The sequence below is a fragment of the Panthera uncia genome, assembly GCF_023721935.1.
Source record: "Panthera uncia isolate 11264 chromosome E2 unlocalized genomic scaffold, Puncia_PCG_1.0 HiC_scaffold_20, whole genome shotgun sequence".
NCBI classification, from domain to species: Eukaryota; Metazoa; Chordata; class Mammalia; order Carnivora; family Felidae; genus Panthera; species Panthera uncia.
Window position 1 is genome coordinate 8,333,978 of NW_026057589.1, and position 18,508 is coordinate 8,352,485.

An 18,508-nucleotide genomic window follows, 5' to 3' on the forward strand; every position below is an offset into this window, starting at 1 on the left:
TGTTTACGTTTTTATTGTTGGCCTCGTCCACAGGAGTGCACGCTAGCTCCCCGAAAGCAGGGTCTTTTCTTTCCGATCTACCGCTGAATCTCGCCCCTAGCAACATGCCCCAAACAGAGGAGGTGCTCAGTGACTATTATTGGAATAAACGGACGCACGAGTACCCAAGCCACACTGCCGACCCCACCACAGCGGCCCAAAAGTGGCGAAGAGACCTCCCAGGCTGCCTCTATGGGACCCACACGCGGAGGCCTCTGGGAAGTGTAGTCGGCCGCTGCCCGGGAGTTGCGGGAGTGAGCCTCCGCGTGCGCAAGCGCACTTCCGTCTCTGCCCCGCCGCTGCGGCCATTGTCCGGCCCCAGTGCGGCTGAGGCCGCTTTGGGCCGTCCCTCCGCACATCAGCATTGGAGAGGACGGACCCTGCAGCAGGTGTAGGAGGAGCTGGCCCGAGCCCTGCGTGGGCCCGAGGTCGTGAAATCCGGAGTCCCCAGGAAGCGGTAATTCCGAGTGCGCGGGTCCAGGCGGCACCTCCTACGGGTTTGGCTTGTATCCGCCGGGCCGCGCCCACCATCCTGCGGATGGGACTGGGCGTGGCCAGAGGACGGTGTCCCGGACGTGGCGACCCTTTAATTTGGGGGTGGGGGAACGGCAGGCCCAGACGCTGTCCGCGCAGCCCCTTTTCCCTCTCCACAGAGAACTGGCTGAGGGGCAGAGGCGGGCGCGGCGCGGCGGTGAGGGGTCGGCGGTTGCAGCCGGGTGAGTGGGCCCTGTCCTCTCTCCCCAGCCCCGGTCTGGAAGCCGACCCCGGCGTGGCAGGCATGGCTCCGAGGCCTCCGATGGCCGCGCCCCAGGTGAGCAGCGGGTTTCACACTACCCCAGGGCGTCCCATCCAGCGAGGCCCCTGGGGCAGGTTTAGAGCGGTCATTGTTCTCCGCCTGAGCGACTCCCTTTCCTAGCTCGGTCTTCGCCTCTGAGCTTCCTAGCCTTGCGAAAACCCAAGATGTCCAGAGCTGGGAGGAGCGGGCTTCCCAAAAGGAGGGGACCAGGTGCGGTTCTGCTGGAGGAGTTAAGAGTGAACATGTTGGGAAGTGTCACTGTTGAGAGTCCTGAGTGCCAAGCCAATTCCTTGAACTCTTGTCAAGGAATGGAGAGGGTCACAGGATAGACAACTGTAGAGGAGGAAGTAACTGTTAGTGAGTGAAGGAGAGAGGAGCCCCAGTCTGCGACCCAGGGGCCATAAAGAGACCTTAAGGAGCCGAAGAAGCTTGGTCAGGATTTGCGTAGGAAGAGGCTGGAGATAGGCTTTCTTGGGCCCAGAGGAAAAAACAGAACAAGAAGGACCTGTCCCATTACTTTTTGTGTACTTTTCTGCTTTAACAAAGGTATAATAGTGCACAGCCCAGGCGTCCAGCCTTCAGCTTTCATTAATTTTATGAAGCTGATTTCTCAACTCATTTATTCTTGTGAGGGAGGAGGCGTTGTCTAGAAGCATCACAACTCTGAGGTTATCCATTGATCCGCATAGAGTATATCCATGAAAATATAACAAGTTTCAGATGGTATTTTAATCTACACTCTCTTTAGAATTAAGGAAAAATCACAGATTCTAGCTGTTGAGTGTTTTAGACTATCAGGATCAATCCAGGAATGTCTGGCTGCCTCACTTGGTGGAGCATGTGAGTCTTGATCTCTGGGTTGTGAGTTCGAGCCCCACACTGGGTGTAGAGATTACTTAAAAGTAGAATAAAAAAAAAAATCAATCCAGATAAAAATACTGACTAATAATGTCATTTAAAAGCAGTTTACTGTAAATTAAACACACACAGTATGTATAATGCCTTTATATCTTTTACTTCTTGTTATATGTTTTTGCTTTATAAGGGTGAGCCTTAAGGAGGAAGACAAGTAACACTAGTACAAGACAGTTGTTTGGTTTGAGGTGAGCCAGAGCAAATCACTGGTCATCAGTGCATTTCCATAGAAAGTGTTTCCTCAGCAGGCTGTGAGAATTAGAATCACTTAACACACTTAACATTTCATGGGGGTGATGATCCAAGGTAGAGTGATAATCCTTTCCATAAGGGTTGCCTTTTTAATGGTGGAAGTGGATTTGTGTTCTGAGCAGTGAATTTAAAGGACTGCTTTAAACAACACTTTCAAAGCTTTGTTCCCTAAATACTCTAGTTCAGTTATATTCTCATGGAATGGCCTGACAGTCCACTTGGGTTACCTAACCCAGGCTGCAGGTGATGACCGTGGATAAAGGACAGGGTAAAGGACAGGAGAAGGGACTCTACAAAGGGGGCTTTTTAGGCAGAAATTTCCCTTTGTCGGAGGTTCCCTTTCTCTGAGCTTGGCCCTCCGGGAATGCAAGAGATGAGTAATTGAGTCATGTGACTGTTTATCCAGGAGGTTAACTGAGTGGGGGAAGCATCTGGCAGAAGTATATAGTACCAGAGAGGTGGTGTCAGGTGTTGTCTCAGAGGTCCAGAGGCTGCTGTGAGTACAGAGAGGGGAGAGGAAATTCTGCTTGTGGGAAAGAGTGAGTGGAGATGTCACTTGAATAGGAGCAGAGTCCAACAAGTGAAAATGAAGGGGGTGGAGATAGAGCCAATTGACTGTGGGTCAGGGCATTGGGAGGCCAGAAGGTGAAGGGCATGTTCACAAAACCGTTGTTCTTTGTGACAGTGTGTGTGGCTGCAGGCAGTGGGTAGATGAGAATAGAAAGGAGTTTTGGACTTTTTTCTTTTTGGCCTTCACAATCCATCCATCCATTCATTCATCTATTCATTCAGCCAATAGCCATTGAACCCCTGTGATGTGCTAAGACACGTTTCTAAGTAGTTGGGGTACATTAGTGAACAAAATCTATAATGATCTCTGCTTTCGCGGGGCTTACATCCTAGAAGGAGGAGAAAGGAAGATTCGGTAGGTAACTTTTATAATATCCTAGAAGGTGACAGTACCTGGGGGGAAAAACGGTAGAGAAAAGTAAGGGGGATTGAGCACGGGAGAGGGTGGCTTATGGTAAGGGTACAGCTTAAATAAGGTGGTCAGGGGAAGCCTTATCCTTACTGAGATGGTGACATCTTTACAGAAGGAGGCGATGCACAGGTCTGGAGGAGAGTGCTCTGGGTGGATGAGCAGCAGGATGGGTGTGTCTGGTGTGTTCAGAATGTTGGAAATGGTTAATGGTTAATAGAGCTTGAGTCACTGTTCTTGAGCAGGAAACTAGGACGATTTCTTCTTAGTTTTAAAGATTTCTGTGAATGATGAAGTGTAGGAACAAGAGTTTGAAGCTTGGAGCTCCTGTGGAGAGGTGTTTGGTAGATAGGACCTTCCCCCCCTGCGCTCTGCTAATACCTGAAGTGGCTCCAAAGTGGAGGGGAATGGGAGCAAAAGGAGGGATACCCTGAAAATCCTTAGGATCTGTGGGATGATTAGTAGCTATATCTGTATAGACGTTATGTATCTTTTTCTTCATTATATGTGCACTCCATTTTCAGGAGGAATTAAAAAAACGGTGAAACCGCCAGGAGAGTAAGAAATGGGGAAAGTTTTAGAAGAAAAAGCTGCAAATGAAGACCAGATTTACCTTGAAGGGGAGGAAATAGGGACCAGGACCTGGTCTCCATTGAATCCAGATCCCAAGAGCTCTGTGGTTATATCATCAGGATGAACAGGCTCAGCCAAAGCTGGCCCAGGTCATCCAAACTCAGACGAGATGCTCCTGGACCCCCAGGGGCAGCCAGGCCACTTGTTGAACCAGCTCAGGATGTTTGCAGTCAGGGATGTTCAGGCTGCCTCCGTCCAGAGGTCCTCTTTCTCAGCCTTCTCCTGAGCTCACTGGAGCTGGGCTTTAAGCTCAGCGGAGACACTCTTGCCCCTGGGTAAGGTCAGGTGCCCCTCTTGTGCATTCCGACAGCACGTGTACACAGCTGTCCTAGTACTGTTTTTATGTCATATGGAGGTATGTGTTTATCCATCCATCTCTGTACTAGGCTTTCAGCTCCTTTAGGACAGGGCCATTTGACTGGTTTCATCCCTTTCTCCAAAGTACATACTCTGTAAGTGGGTGTCACAGCAAACACTCATAACCACTTAATGCCAAGCAGTAATTTTGTGCTTTCTGCATTTTCTGCTCCTAACATAGAAAAACTATATTTTTCCAGTGACCCCAATTTTCTGGTAAAATAATTGCATGAAACAGTTTAAGTTTCACTAAACAGTTTTTTTTTTTTCTCACTAAACGGTTTTAAGAAATTTTGTCTTTAAGACAATGTTAGGATGTCAAAACCTCTTCTAAGACCTATTTCAAAAATATGATTATTTTCCTGAGTTTTCTATGTCTTGTACTACTTTCCTTAAAACACATCTTGGGGCACCTGGGTGGCTCACTTGGTTAAGCATCTGACTTTGGCTCAGGTCGTGATCTCGTGGTCTGTGAGTTCAAGCTCCGCATCAGGCTCTGTGCTGACAGCCCAGAGCCTGGAGCCTGCTTCGGATTCTGTGTCTCCCTTTCTCTCTGCCCTTCCCTTGCTTGTGCTCTCTGTTTCTGTCACTTAAATATTAAACACTAAAAAATTTTTAAAAAATATATCTTAATCAAAGCATGTGAGCATACATATAGACTCCCCCCCCCTTTTTTTTTTAAATTTTTGTTTAAATCCTAGTTAGTTAACATACAGTATAATACTGTTTTCAGGAGTAAAATTTAGTGATTCATCACTTACAAATAATACCCAGTGCTCAACACAAGTGCCTTCCTTAAGACCATCACCCATTTAACCCAAACCCTCAGTTCTCTATCATAAGAATCTCTCTTTTTTTTTGTTTACTTGGAGAGAGAGAGAGAGAGAGAGAGAGTGAGAGCACGAGAGCACGAGCACGTGCACATGAGCAGGGGAGGGGCAGAGAGTCAGAGAGAGAATCCCAAGCAGTCTCTGTGCTATCAACTTGGAGCCCCAGGCAGGGCTCGAACCCAGAAACCACAAGATCATGACCTGAGCTGAAATCAAGAGCCAGATGCTCCACCATCCAAGCCACCCAGGTGCCTCTGTCATAAAGAGTCTCTTATGTTTTGTTTCCCTCTCCTTTTTTTCTTTCCCTTTCCATATGTTAGATGCATCTGTTTTGTTCCTTAAATTCCACATGATCAGTGAAATCTTAATGATATTTGTTTTCCTCTACCTGACATTTCACGTAGAATAATACACTGTAGCTCTATCCATGTCATTGCAAATGGCAAAATTTCATTCTTTTTGATGGCTGAGTAATATTCCTCTGTGTGTGTGTGTGTGTGTGTGTGTGTGTGTGTGTGTGTGTGTTCGTGTTCCTCACATCTTTATCCATTCATCAGTTGATGGATATTTGCGCTCTTTCCATAGTTTGGCTTTTTTTTTTTTTCTCTTTAATTTATTCTCAAGTTAGCTAACATACAGTGTAGCCTTGGCTTCAGGAGTAGATTCCAGTGATTCATCACTTACACACAACACCCAGTGCTCATCCTGACAGGTGCCCTCATCAATGCCTATCACCTTCCCTTCCCCTATGATCTATGATCATTTGTTAAGTTTCTCAGATTCCACATATGAGTGAAATTATATATCTGTCTTTCTCATTTCACTTAGCATGATACCCTCCAGTTCCATCCATGATGTTGCAAATGGCAAGATTTCATTCTTTTTCATTACCAAGTAGTATTCCTGTGTGTGTACATCTTCTTAATCCATTCATTAGTTGATGGACATTTGGGCTCTTTCCATAATTTGGCTATTGTTGATAGTGCTGTTGTAAACATTGGGGTGCATATGCCCCTTAAAATCAGCACTCCTGTATCCTTTGGATAAATTCCTAGTAGTGCAATTGCTGGGTTGTAGGGTAATTCTATTTTTAATTTTTTTATTTTTTATTTTTTTTATTTTTAATTTTTTGAGGAACCTCCACACCGTTTCCCAGAGTGGCTGCATCAATTTGCATTCCCACCAACAGAGGGCTCTCCTTTCTCCACATCCTCGCCAACATCTGTTGTTTCCTGAGTTGTTCATTTTAGCCACTCTGACTGGTGTGAGGTTGTATCTCAGTGTGGTTTTGATTTGTATTTTCCTGATGATGAGCAATGTTGAGCATCTTTTCATGTGTCTGTCAGCCATCTGGATGTCTTCTTTGGAAAAGTGTCTATTCATGTCTTCTGCCCATTTCCTCACTGGATTATTTTTTTGGGGGGTGTTGAGTTTGGTAAGTTCTTTATAGATTTTGGATACTAACCCTTTATCCAATATGTCATTTGCAAATATCTTCTCCCATTCTGTCGGTTGCCTTTTAGTTTTGTTGATTGGTTTCCTTTGCTGTGCAGAAGCTTTTTATTTTGATGAGGTCCCAATAGTTCATCTTTGCTTTTATTTCCCTTGCCTTCAGAGACACGTCAATTAAGAAGTTGCTGCGGCTGAGGTCAAAGAGGTTGCTGTTTGTTTTCTCCTGTAGAGTTTTGATGGTTTTCTGCTTCACATTTAGGTCTTTGACCCATTTTGAGTTTATTTTTGTGTATGGTGTAAGAAAGTGGTCCTGTTTCACTCTTTTGCAAGTTGCTGTCCAGTTCTCCCAGCACCATTTGCTAAAGAGACTGTCTTTTTCCATTGGATACTCTTTTCTCCTTTGTCGAAGATGAGTTGGCCATATATTTGTGGGTCCATTTCTGGGTTCTCTATTCTGTTCCATTGGTCCGTGTGTCTGTTTTTGTGCCTGTACCATACTGTCTTGATGATTACAGCTTTGTAATACAGGCTAAAGTCTGGGATTGTGATGCCTCCAGCTTTGGTTTTCTTTTTCAACATTACTTTGGCTATTTGGGTTCTTTTGTGGTTCCATACAAGTTTTAGGATTGTTCTAGCTCAGTGAAGAATGCTGGTACTATTTTGATTAGGATTGCTTTGAATGTGTAGATTGATTTGGGTATTACCAACATTTTAACAATATTTGCTCTTCTGATCCATGAGCATGGAATGTTTTTCCATTTTTTTTGTGTCGTCTTCAGTTTCTTTCATAAGCTTTTTATAGTTTTCAGCTTACGGATTTTTTTTTTTTTTTACCTCTTTGGTTAGGTTTATTTGTAGGTATTTTATGGTTTTTGTTGCAATTGTAAATGGGATTGATTCTCTGATATCTCTTTCTGTTGCTCCATTATTGGCGTATAGAAATGTGACTGATTTCTGGTCATTGATTTTATATCCTGAGATTTTGCTGAATTCCTGTATCAGCTCTGGCAGTTTTTTGGCGGAGTCTTTTCAGGTTTTCCACATAGAGTATCATGTCATTTGTGAAGAGTGAAAGTTTGACTTCTTTTTTGCCAATTTGGATACTTTTTAATTTCATTTTGTTGTCTGATTGCTGAAGAAAGGACTTCCAGCACTATGTTAAACAGTGGTGAATAGTGGACATCCCTGTCGTGTTCCTGATCTCGGGGAAACCTCTCAGTTTTTCCCCATTGAAGATGGTATTAGCAATGGGCCTTTCATATATGGTTTTTATGATGTTAAGATATGTTCCTTCTATCCTGACTTTCTTGAGGGTTTTTATTAAGAAAGGATGCTGTAATTTGTCAAGTGCTTTTTCTGCATCTATTGAGAGGATCATATGGTTCTTATTCTTTCTTTTATTAATATCACAGTGATTGATTTATGAATATTGAACCAGCCCTGCAGCCCAGGAATGAATCCCACTTGATCATGGTGAATAATTCTTTTAATATACTGTTGAATTCAATTTGCTAGTATCTTGTTGAGAATTTTTGCATCATGTTCATCAAGGATATTGGCCTGTAATTTTCCTTTTTAGTGGTTTGGAATCAAAGTAATGCTGGCTTCATAGAATGAGTCTGGAAGCTTTCCTTCTGTTTCCATTTTTTGGAACAGTTTGAGGAGAATAGGTATTAACTCTGTTTTAAATGTCGGGTAGAATTCCCCTGGGAAGCCATCTGGCTCAGGAGTCTTATTGTTGGGGGATTTTTTTTTTTTTAATTTTTTTTTTTTCAACGTTTTCTTTTTTATTTATTTTTGGGACAGAGAGAGACAGAGCATGAACGGGGGAGGGTCAGAGAGAGGGAGACACAGAATCGGAAACAGGCTCCAGGCTCCGAGCCATCAGCCCAGAGCCTGACGCGGGGCTCGAACCCACGGACCGCGAGATCGTGACCTGGCTGAAGTCGGATGCTTAACCGACTGCGCCACCCAGGCGCCCCTGTTGGGGGATTTTTGATAACTGATTCAATTTGCTGGTTACAGATCTCTTCAAATTTCCTATTTCTTCCCCCATTTGAGTTTTGGTAGTGTGTGAGTGTCTAGGAATTTGTCCATTTCTTCCAGATTGTCCAGTTTGTTGGCATATAATTTTTCATAGTATTCTCTAGTAATTGTTTGTATTTCTACGGTGTTGGTTATGATCACTCCTCTTTCATTCATGATTTTATCTATTTCGGTCCTCTCTTCTTTTTGAGAAGTCTGGCTAGTGCTTTATCAATTTGTTTATTCTTTCAAAAAAAAAAAAAAAACCCCAGCTCTTAGATTCATTGATCTATTCTGGCTTTTTGGTATTCTATAGTGTTTACTTCTCTTATTTCTCTTCTGCTGGCTTTGCGCTTTCTTTGCTGCTGCCTTTCTAGCTCCTTTAGGTATAAGGTTAGGTTGTGTATTTGGACCTTTCTTGCTTCTTGAGACAGGCCTGAATTGCAGTATATTTTCCTCTTAAGACTGCCTTTGGTGCATCCAAAAGGGTTTGGGCTGTCATGCTTTCATTTTCATTGGCTTCCATATATTTTTAAATTTCTTCTTTAGTTTCCTAGTTGACCCACTTATTCTTTAGTAGTAGATGTTCTTTAACCTCCATGTATTTGGGGGCTTTCCAAATTTTCTCTTGTGGTTGATTTCAAGTTTCTTAGCGTTGTTATCTGAAAATATGCATGGTATGATCTCAATCTTTTTATACTTGTTGAGGGCTGTTTGTGACCCAGTATGTGGTCTGTTTTGGAGAATGTTTCATGTGTACTCGAGAAGAATGTGTATTCTGCTGCTTATAGATGAAAAATTCTGAATATATCTGTTAAGTCCATCTGGTCCAATGTGTCATTCAGAGCCATTGTTTCCCTGTTGATTTCCTGCCTAGATGATCTGTCCATTGTTGTAAATGGAGTATTAAAGTCCCTTACAATCATGGTATTATTATCTATACATTTGATTAATTGATTTATATATTTGGGTGTCTCATGTTGGGGGCATAAACATTTATAATTGTTAGCTCTTCTTGATGGATAGACCCCTTAGTTAAGCTATAATGCCCTTCTTCATCTCTTATTACGGTCTTTATTTTAAAATCTAGCTTGTCTGCGGCCTCCTGGGTGGCTCAGTTAGGCGTCTGACTTTGGCTCAGGTCATGATCTCTCAGTTTGTGAGTTTGAGCCCCGCGTTGGGCTCTGTGCTGACAGCTCAGAGCCTGGAGCGTGCTTTGGATTCTGTCTCCCTCTCTCTCTGCCCCTCCCACACTATCTCTCTCACTTTCTCTCTTTCTCAAAAATAAGTAAACATTAAAAAAAATGTAAAAAATCTAGCTTATCTGATATAAGTATGGCTACTCTGGCTTTCTTTTGATGCCCCATAGCATGTTAGATGGTTCTCCATCCCCTCACTTTTAATCTACAGGTGTTCTCAGGTCTAAAATGAGTCTCTTGTAGGCAACATATAGATGGATCTTGTTTTTCTAGCCATTCTGATACCCTGTGTCTTTTGATTGGGGCATTTAGTCCATTTACATTCAGAGTGATTATGAAAGATACGGATTTAGGGTCATTGTGTTATCTGTAGGTTTCGTGTTTGTCATGATGTCTCTGGTCCTTTGTAGTCTTTGCTGCTTTCCACTCACAGAGTCCCCCTTAGGATCTCCTGCAGGGCTGGTTTAGTGGTTTTGAACTCCTTTAGTTTTTGTTTGTCTGGCAAAGCCTTTATCTCTCCTTCTACTCTGAATGACAGCCTTGCTGGATAAAGGATTCTTGGCTGCATATTTTTCCTTTTCAGCACATTGAATATTTCCTGCTACTCCCTTCTGATCTGCCAAGATTCAGTGGACAGATCTACTACCACCCTTCTTCTGTCTACCCTTGTAGGTTAAGGCCCTTTTGTCCCTAGCTGCTTTCAGAATTCTTTCTTTATCTTTGTATTTTGCCAGTTTCACTATGATATGTTGTGTTGACCCGTTTTTGTTGATTTTGAAGGGAGTTCTCTGTGCCTTTTGGACTTGGATGCCTGCTTCCTTTCCCAGATTAGGGAAGTTCTCAGCTATAATTTGTTCAAATAAACTTTCTTCCCCTTTCTCTCACTCTTCTTCTGGAACTCCTATGATATGGATATTATTTCATTTCATGGAATCACTTAACTCTCTAATTCTCCCTTAATGGTCTAGGAATTTCTTTTTCTTCTTTTTTTCAGCTTCATCATTTTCCATAATTTTATCTTCTATTTCACTATTCTCTATTCTGTCCTCTTCACTTCTTCTATTCTCTCCTTTGGTCACTATATCTAGTTTGTTTTGCATCATTATCAGGGAAATACAAATCAAAACCACAATGAGATACCACTTCATACCTGTCAGAATGCATAAAATTAACAACACAAGATGCGACACAGGATTGATTCCTGGGTGTTCCAAGTGCTCTGACCTCAATATAGCTGTGTTTGAGGGAAGAGGGAAATCCTGGTCCCCCTACTTCTCTGCCATCTTAACTCCCATAGTTTGGCTATTATTGATAATGCTGCTCTAAACAGCAGGGTACATGTACCCCTTCGAATCTGTAATTTTGTATCCTTTGGGTAAATACCTAGTAGTGCAATTGCTGGTTTGTAGGGTAGTTCTATTTTTAACTTTTTGAAGAACCTCCATATTGTTTTCTATGGTGGCTGCACCAGTTTGCATTCCCACCAGCAATGTAAGAGGGTTTCCCTTACATCCTGACCAACACTTGCTGCATCCTGACCCACACTTGTTGTTTCTTGGGTTGTTAATTTTAATGCATTCTCACAGGTATTTTAATGCATTCTCACAGGTGTGAAGTGGTATCTCATTGTGCTTTTGATTTGTATTTCCCTGATGATGATTGATGTTGAGCATCATTTCATGTGTCTGTTGGCCATCTGGATGTCTTCTTTAGAAAAGTGTCTATTCATGTCTTCTGCCCATTTTCTTAACTTGATTATTTGGTTTTTTGGGTGTTGGGTTTGGTAAGTTCTTTATAGATTCTGGATATTAATCCTTTGTCAGATATATATATCATTTGCAGATGTCTTGTCCCATTCCATAGGCTGCCTTTTAGTTTTGTTGATTGTTTCCTTCACTATGCAGAAGCTTTTATCTTGATGAAGTCCCACTAGTTCATTTTTTTTTGCTTCCGGCAAGGTGTCTAGTAAGAGGTTGCTGTGACTGAGGTCAAAGAGGTTGCTGCTTGTGTTCTCCTATAGGATTTTGATGGTTTCCTCTCTCACATTTAGGTCTTTTATCCATTTCGAATTTATTTTTGTGTATGGTGTAAGAAAGTGGTCCTGTTTCATTCTTCTGCACATTGCTGTCCAGCTTCCCAACACCATTTATTGAAGAGACTCTCTTTTTTTCCATTGGATACTCTTTTCTGCTTTGTTGAAGATGAGTTGACCATATAGTTGTGGGTCCATTTCTGGGTTTTCTGTTTTGTTCCATTGATCTATGTGTCTGTTTTTGTGCCAGTACCATACTGTCTTGATGACTACAGCTTTGTAATATAGGTTGAAGTCTGGAATCATGATGCCTCCAGCTTTGCTTTTCTTTTTCAGGATTGCTTTGGCTATTCGGGTTCTTTTGTGGTTCCATACAAATTTTAGGATTGTTTGCTCTAGCTCTGTGAAAGATGCTGGTGGTATTTTGATAGGGATTGCATTAAATGTGTAGATTGCTTTGGGTAGTATGGACATTTTGACGGTGTTTGTTCTTCCATTCCATGAACATGGAATGTTTTCCCATTTCTTTGTGTCCTCTTCAGTTTCTTTCATAAGTGTTCTATAGTTTTACTTCTTTAGGTTAATTCTTAGGTATCTTATTGTTTTTGGTGCAATTATAAATGGGATTGATTCCTTGATTTTTTTTTTTTTCTGCTTCATTATTGTTGTATAGAAATGCGACTTTGCTGAATTCATGTATTAGTTTGAGCAATTTTTTGGCGGAGTCTTTCAGGTTTTCTACATATAGAGTATTGTGCCATCTGCAAATAGTGAGAGTTTGACTTCTTCCTTGCCAATTTGGATGCCTTTTATTTCTTTTTGTTGTCTGATTGCTGAGACTAAGACTTCCTGTACTATGTTAAATAGTAATGGTGACAGTGGACATCGCTGTCTTGTTCCTGATTAAAGAAAAAAGCTTTCATTTTTTTCCCCATTGAAGATGATATTAGCTGTGGATCTTTAATATATATGGCCTTTATGATTTGAGGTATGTTCTGTCTATCCCTACTTTGTTGAGGGTTTTTATAAAAAATGGATGCTGTAGGGACACCTGGGTGGCTTAGTCGGCTAAGCGTCCAACTCTTGGTTTTGGCTCAGGTCATGATCTCAGGGTTTGTGTGTTCGAGCTCCATATCAGGCTCCATGCTGACAATGCAGAGCTTGCTTAGGATTCTGTCTCTCTCTGCCCCTCCCCCCGCCCAAAGAAATAAATAAACTAAAAAAAAAAAAAATGGTTGCAGGATTTTGTCAAATGCTTTTTCTGCATCTATTGAGAGGATTGTATGGTTCTTATTCTTTCTTTTATTAATGTAATATATTGCATTGATTTGTGAATATTAAACCACCCTTGAAGCCCAGGAATAAATCCCACTTGATCATGGTGAATAATTTTTTTAATGTACTGTTGGATTTGATTTCCTGGTATCTTGTTGAGAATTTTTGCATCCATGTTCATCAAGGATATTGGCCTGTAATTCTCTTTTCTAGTGGAGTCTTTGTCTGGTTTTGGAATCAAGGTAATACTGGCATTGTAAAATGAGTTTGGAAGTTTCCATTTCTATTTTTGGAACAGTTTAGGAAGAATAGGTGTTAACTCTTCTTTATTTTTTTTTTTTTTTCAACGTTTTTTTTTTTTTTTTTTTTTTTAATTTTATTTTTGGGACAGAGAGAGACAGAGCATGAACTGGGGAGGGGCAGAGAGAGAGGGAGACACAGAATCGGAAACAGGCTCCAGGCTCCGAGCCATCAGCCCAGAGCCCGATGCGGGGCTCGAACTCACAGACCGCGAGATCGTGACCTGGCTGAAGTCGGACGCTTAACCGACTGCGCCACCCAGGCGCCCCTCTTCTTTAAATGTCTTATAGAATTTCCCTGGGAAGCCACCTGGCTCTGTACTTTTGTTTGTTGGGAGATTTTTGATTAATGATTCCATTTCTTTGCTGGTTATGGGTCTGTTCAAATTATGTATTTCTTCCTATTTCAGTTCTGGTAGTTTGTATGTTTCTAGGAATTTGTCCATTTCTTCCAGATGCCCAGTTTGTTGGTGTATAATTTTTCATAACATTCTTTTGTAATTGTTTTTCTGTGGTATTGGTTATGATCTCTTCTCTCTCATTTGTGATTTTATTTATTTGACTCCTTTCTCTTTTTGAAAAGTCTGGCTAGGGGGTTATTTATTTATTTATTTATTTATTTTTGAGAGAGAGTGGGGAGTGTTCACGTGAGTGGGGAGGGGCAGAGGGAGAAGGGAGAGAGAATCTTAAGCAGGCTCCACACCCAGCATGGAGCCCTACGTGGGGCTCAATCTTACAACCATGAAATCATAACCTGAACTGAAATCAAGAGTTAGATGCTTAACTGACTCAACCACCCAGGTGCCCGAAGTTTATCAATTTTATTCTTTCAAGGTACCAGCTCTTAGTTTTATTGATATGTTCTGTTTGTTCATTTGTTTGTTTCTATATCGTTTATTTCTGCTCTAATATTTATTATTTCCCTTCTTCTGGCTTTAGGCTTTATTTGCTATTCCTTTCCTACCTCCTTTAAGTGGTAAGTTAACTTGAATATTTGATATTTTTCTTGGTTCTTATGTAGGCCTGTATTGTTGCCACATACTTCTCTCTTAGGACTGCCTTTCCTGCATCCCAGTGGTTTTGGACTGTTGTGGTTTCATTTTCATTTGCTTCCATGTACTTTTTTACTTCTTTAATTTCCTGGTTAACCCACTCATTCTTTAGCAGGATGTTTTTTAACCTCCATGTATTTGTAGTCGTCCCAAATTTTTTCCTGTGTTGACTTCAAGTTTCATAGCATTGTGGTCTGAAAATATGCATGGTATGATCTCAATCTTTTTATATTTGTTGAGGGCTGTTTTGTGACCCAGTATGTGGTCTATTTGGAGAATGTTCTGTGTGTACTTGAAAAGAATGTGTGTTCTGCTTTAGGAAGAAATGTTATGAATATACCTATTAAGTTCCATCCGGTTCAATGTGTCATTCAAAGCCATTGTTTCCTTGATGATTTTCTGTTTGGATGCCCTGTCCATTACTTTAAGTGGGGTGTTAAAGCTCCCTACTATTATTGTATTATTATCAATAAATTTCTCTATGTTAATTGATTTATATATTTGGGTTCTCCCAAGTTGTGGAAATAAATATTTATAATTGTTAGATCTTCTTAATTATGGTGTAATGCCCTTCTTCATCTCTTATTACAGTCTTTGGCTTAAAGTCAATTTTGTCTGATGGAAGTTTGGCTTTCTTTTGACTTCCATTAGAATGATATATGGTTCTCCGTCCTTTACATCATCCTTTACTTTCAATCTGCAGGTGTCTTTAGGTCTGAAATGAATCTCATATAGGCACCATATAGATGGGTCTTGTTTTTTAGTCCATTCTGATGCCCTTTGTCTTTTGATTGGAGCATTTAGTCCATTTACATTCAGAGTGATTATTGATAGATATGAATTTAGTGCCTGTGTATTACCTATAAAAATAGCGTTTCTGGTGATTTTCTCTGTTCCTTTCTAGTCTTTGTTACTTTTGGTCCTTTTCTTCCCCCCACTCATAGGGTCCCCTTTAATATTTCTTGTAGGGCTGGTTTAGTAGTCATGAACTCCTTTAGTTTTTGTTTGGGAAACTCTGTATCTCTTCCTCTCTCTCTTTTTTTTTTTAAGTTTATTTATTTTGAGAGAGAAAGACTGTGTGAGTGGGAGAGGAGCAAAGAGAGAGGGAGACAGAGAATTCCAAGCAGGCTCCATGCTGCCAGAGCAGAGCCCAACACAGGACTTGAACTCACAAAACCATGAGATCATGACCTGGGCTGAAACAAAGAGCTGGACACTTAACTGCCTGAGCCACCCAGGTGCCCCTCTCTTCTTCTATTCTGAATGACATTCTTGCTGGATAAAGTATTCATGGCTGCATATTACCCTCATTCAGCACATTGAATATATCCTGCCACTCCCTTCTGATCTGGCATGTTTCTATGGACATATGTTCTGCAAACCTGATCTGTTTTCCCTCGTATGTTAAGTACTTTTTCTCCCTTGCTGCTTTCAGGAGTCTTTCCTTAACTGTGTATTTTATGAATTTGACTATGATATGTCTTGGTGATGGCTGCTTTAAAAAAATTTTTTTTAATATTTATTTATTTTTGAGAGAGAGACAGAGCTTGAGCGGGGGAGAGGCAGAGAGAGAGAACAAGACACAGAATCCGAAGCAGTCTCCAGGCTCTGAGCTGTCAGCACAGAGCCCAATGCAGGGCTCGAACCCATGGACGGTGAGATCACGACCTGAGCCAAAGTCGGACACCCAACCGACTGAGCCACCCAGGCGCCCCTGTGATGGCTGCTTTTGTTGAACTTAATGAGAGTTCTCTGTGCTTCTTGGATTTTGATGTCTGTTTTCTTCCCCAGATTAGGAAAGTTTTCAACTATAATGTGCTTAAATAAACCTTCTACCCCTTTTTCTCTCTCTTCATCCCGGGGCTCCTATAATACAAATGTTATTACGCTTTAAAGAGTTGCTGAGTTCCCTAAGTCTGCATTTTGACCCAATACATTTCTTTCCCTCTTCTTTTCAGCTTCATTATTTTCCATAATTTTATCTTCTGTTATCACTGATTTGTTCCTCTGCTTCATCCATCCTCATTATCACAGCATCCATTTGAGCTTGCATCTCCATTATCGCATTTTTAATTTCATCCTGACTAGTTTTTAGTTCTTTTATCTCTGCAGTTGGGGATTCTCTAGTGTCTTCTATGCTTTTTTCATGCCCAGCTAGTATCCTTATAATTGTTGTTTTAAATTCTAGTTCAGACATCTTACTTACATCTGTATTTATTAAATCCCATGCCTTCACTTCTTCCTGTTTTTTCTTTTGGGTGAATTCCTGTCTTCTCGTATTGTCCAGGTCAAAAAACAAAGCAAAACAAAAAAGGAAGCTAGATCCTAGGTGTGTTTTGGTCTCCTTGTTAAAAGGAGCTAGATCAAAAAAAATAATAAATAAGTAACAAATAAAACATTAAATTAAAAAAAAATTTTTAAATATTAAAAATTGCTTTTTCTGTATCCCAAGAAGAGTGGGAAATATTTCCCCTAGAGCTGAAGCTTTGTAACATTCTATGATCAGTAAACTTGTGCATGTGAGGGTTTATGCTTGTCTTCTGGAGGTGCAGGCTGCTGCACTGATTCAGACTGACTTGCCCTACTGGAGATACACCTGCAGGGCACAGGGGGCAGGGGTTGGTGTAAATGACTCTGGCCTCCCTTGGTGGTGCTGTTTTGCTCACTGAAGTTGATCATTGCTGATGGGTGGGGTGAAAATTGTGTCACCTGGCTTTTTCCCCCAGCGAGGAGCTCACACCCACCACTCTTCAGGAAGCCCTCACAGGAGAGCAAACAATCACCTTTCTTGTGTGGCTGGCTTCTGCCAGATCCCCAACTTCATCCTGCCTGTATCTGAGCTGTCCACCTGACAGGCCACAGCACTTCTGTGTTTTATCTCAGGTGCATTGGCCGAGTTTCAAAACTCCATATTTTAGAGATTGCGCAGGGAGTACCCATGCTGATCCTCTAGAGGAGGGTCTTGCTGTGCAAGACTGGCCGGTGCCAGCTTGTTGCAGAAATGGGTTATGCAAATGCACAGCAGTTCATTATTTATAGTAAAGCACAGCAGAGGGGCACCTGGGTGGCTCAGGTGTTTGAGCATGACTCTTGATTTCAGCTTAGGTCATGATCTAGTTTGTGAGTTCAAGACCTGTATTGGGCTCCTTGCACTGACAGTGTGGAGCCTGGTTGGGATTATCTCTCCTCTCTTTCTACCCTTCCTGCACACAAACTGTCTCTCTCAAAATAAATAAATAAACTTTAAAAAAATGTAAAGCACAGCAGAAAGCTGGCACCAAGGCTTGCTGCCCTCAGCTATCGTCCTATGCTGTGTTAGCGGATGGAGCGGCTCAGTGGCACCTGCCAGATCTTTTGCCCCCAAAGAGACTGTGCCACCTCTCCCAAATGCACTTGAAGCAGCATAACTGCTTCTCCCCATGTGATCCAGGGGATCTTCAGACCATGGTGCTTGCTCTGTGTCTCTGCCCTCCTTCCCCACCAGACGACGATTCAGCCTGCCAAGTGAGATTCTGGTGATGGTGCAAACCTCTGAAACTTCAGACTCCGCACTCAAACTTGTGGTATTGAGCCCCTCTCCTTTCCCAAGGCAGTGGTTTTGGGGAAAGAGTTTTTCTTATGCAGTTCCCCACGTGCACTTTCACTCTTTCTTCTGTCTCTTTCTGTCTCTCGTGCTCCTCTCTCTGCGATCGGGGTTCCTTCCCCATTGCAGCACCTAGAGCTCTTTTCCTCCCCAAATCAACTCTTTGCAGTTACTACTTTCCACAATGTGGTAGGTTTTTTTCAGCTCTAGTTGTGCATTTTTACTCTCTGAATCCTCAGATCAATTTCTTGGATGTTCAAAATGATTTGATATATCTTTTTAAAGTTTATTTATTTATTTTGAGGGAGTGGGGGAGGGGCAGAGAGAAAGAAAGAATCCCAAGCAGGCTCCATGCTGTCAGTGCAGATCCTGATGCGGGGCTCAGTCTCACAAACTGAGATCATGACATGAACCAAAATCCAGTGTTGGACACTTAACTGACAGAGCCACCCAGATACCCCCAAAATGATTTGATATTTATCTAGCTGTGTTCAAGGGATGAGGCAAGCCTAGGGTCTCCGTACTCCTCTGCCTGACTCCTCTTGACTCCTCCCTAACATAGACTTTTTAACAGAAAAGAGTCATTTGTCATCCTTCTTTAGCACCTCTGTATTTGTTGTAATAAATTTCCTTCTTTTCTCCTTAATGCATGTTTTTCCCTTAAACATTTTCAATAAAAACATTTTAAATTTCATCTACAGTAAAACCTTGGTTTGTGAGCATAATTCGTTCCAGAAACATGCTTGTAATCCAAAGCACTTAATATCAAAGCGAATTTCCTTGTAAGAAA

The 18,508-nt window shown here is 41.7% G+C and overlaps 1 protein-coding gene across 3 annotated transcripts in view; it reads left to right on the plus strand.

Moving 5' to 3' along the window:
- Positions 1 to 60: 60 nt before the first annotated feature.
- The window catches only part of ZFP90 (ZFP90 zinc finger protein), a 37,109-nt gene continuing 18,661 nt past the window's right edge, over positions 61 to 18,508 (plus strand). Inside the window, exons 1-2 of one of the 3 annotated variants that reach the window (XM_049622969.1) lie at positions 61 to 496; positions 693 to 850. In XM_049622969.1, coding sequence (XP_049478926.1) covers positions 818 to 850 — 33 coding nt within the window. In that variant the 5' untranslated portion in view covers positions 61 to 496; positions 693 to 817. The other 2 variants (XM_049622968.1, XM_049622967.1) reach the window with 2 other exon arrangements.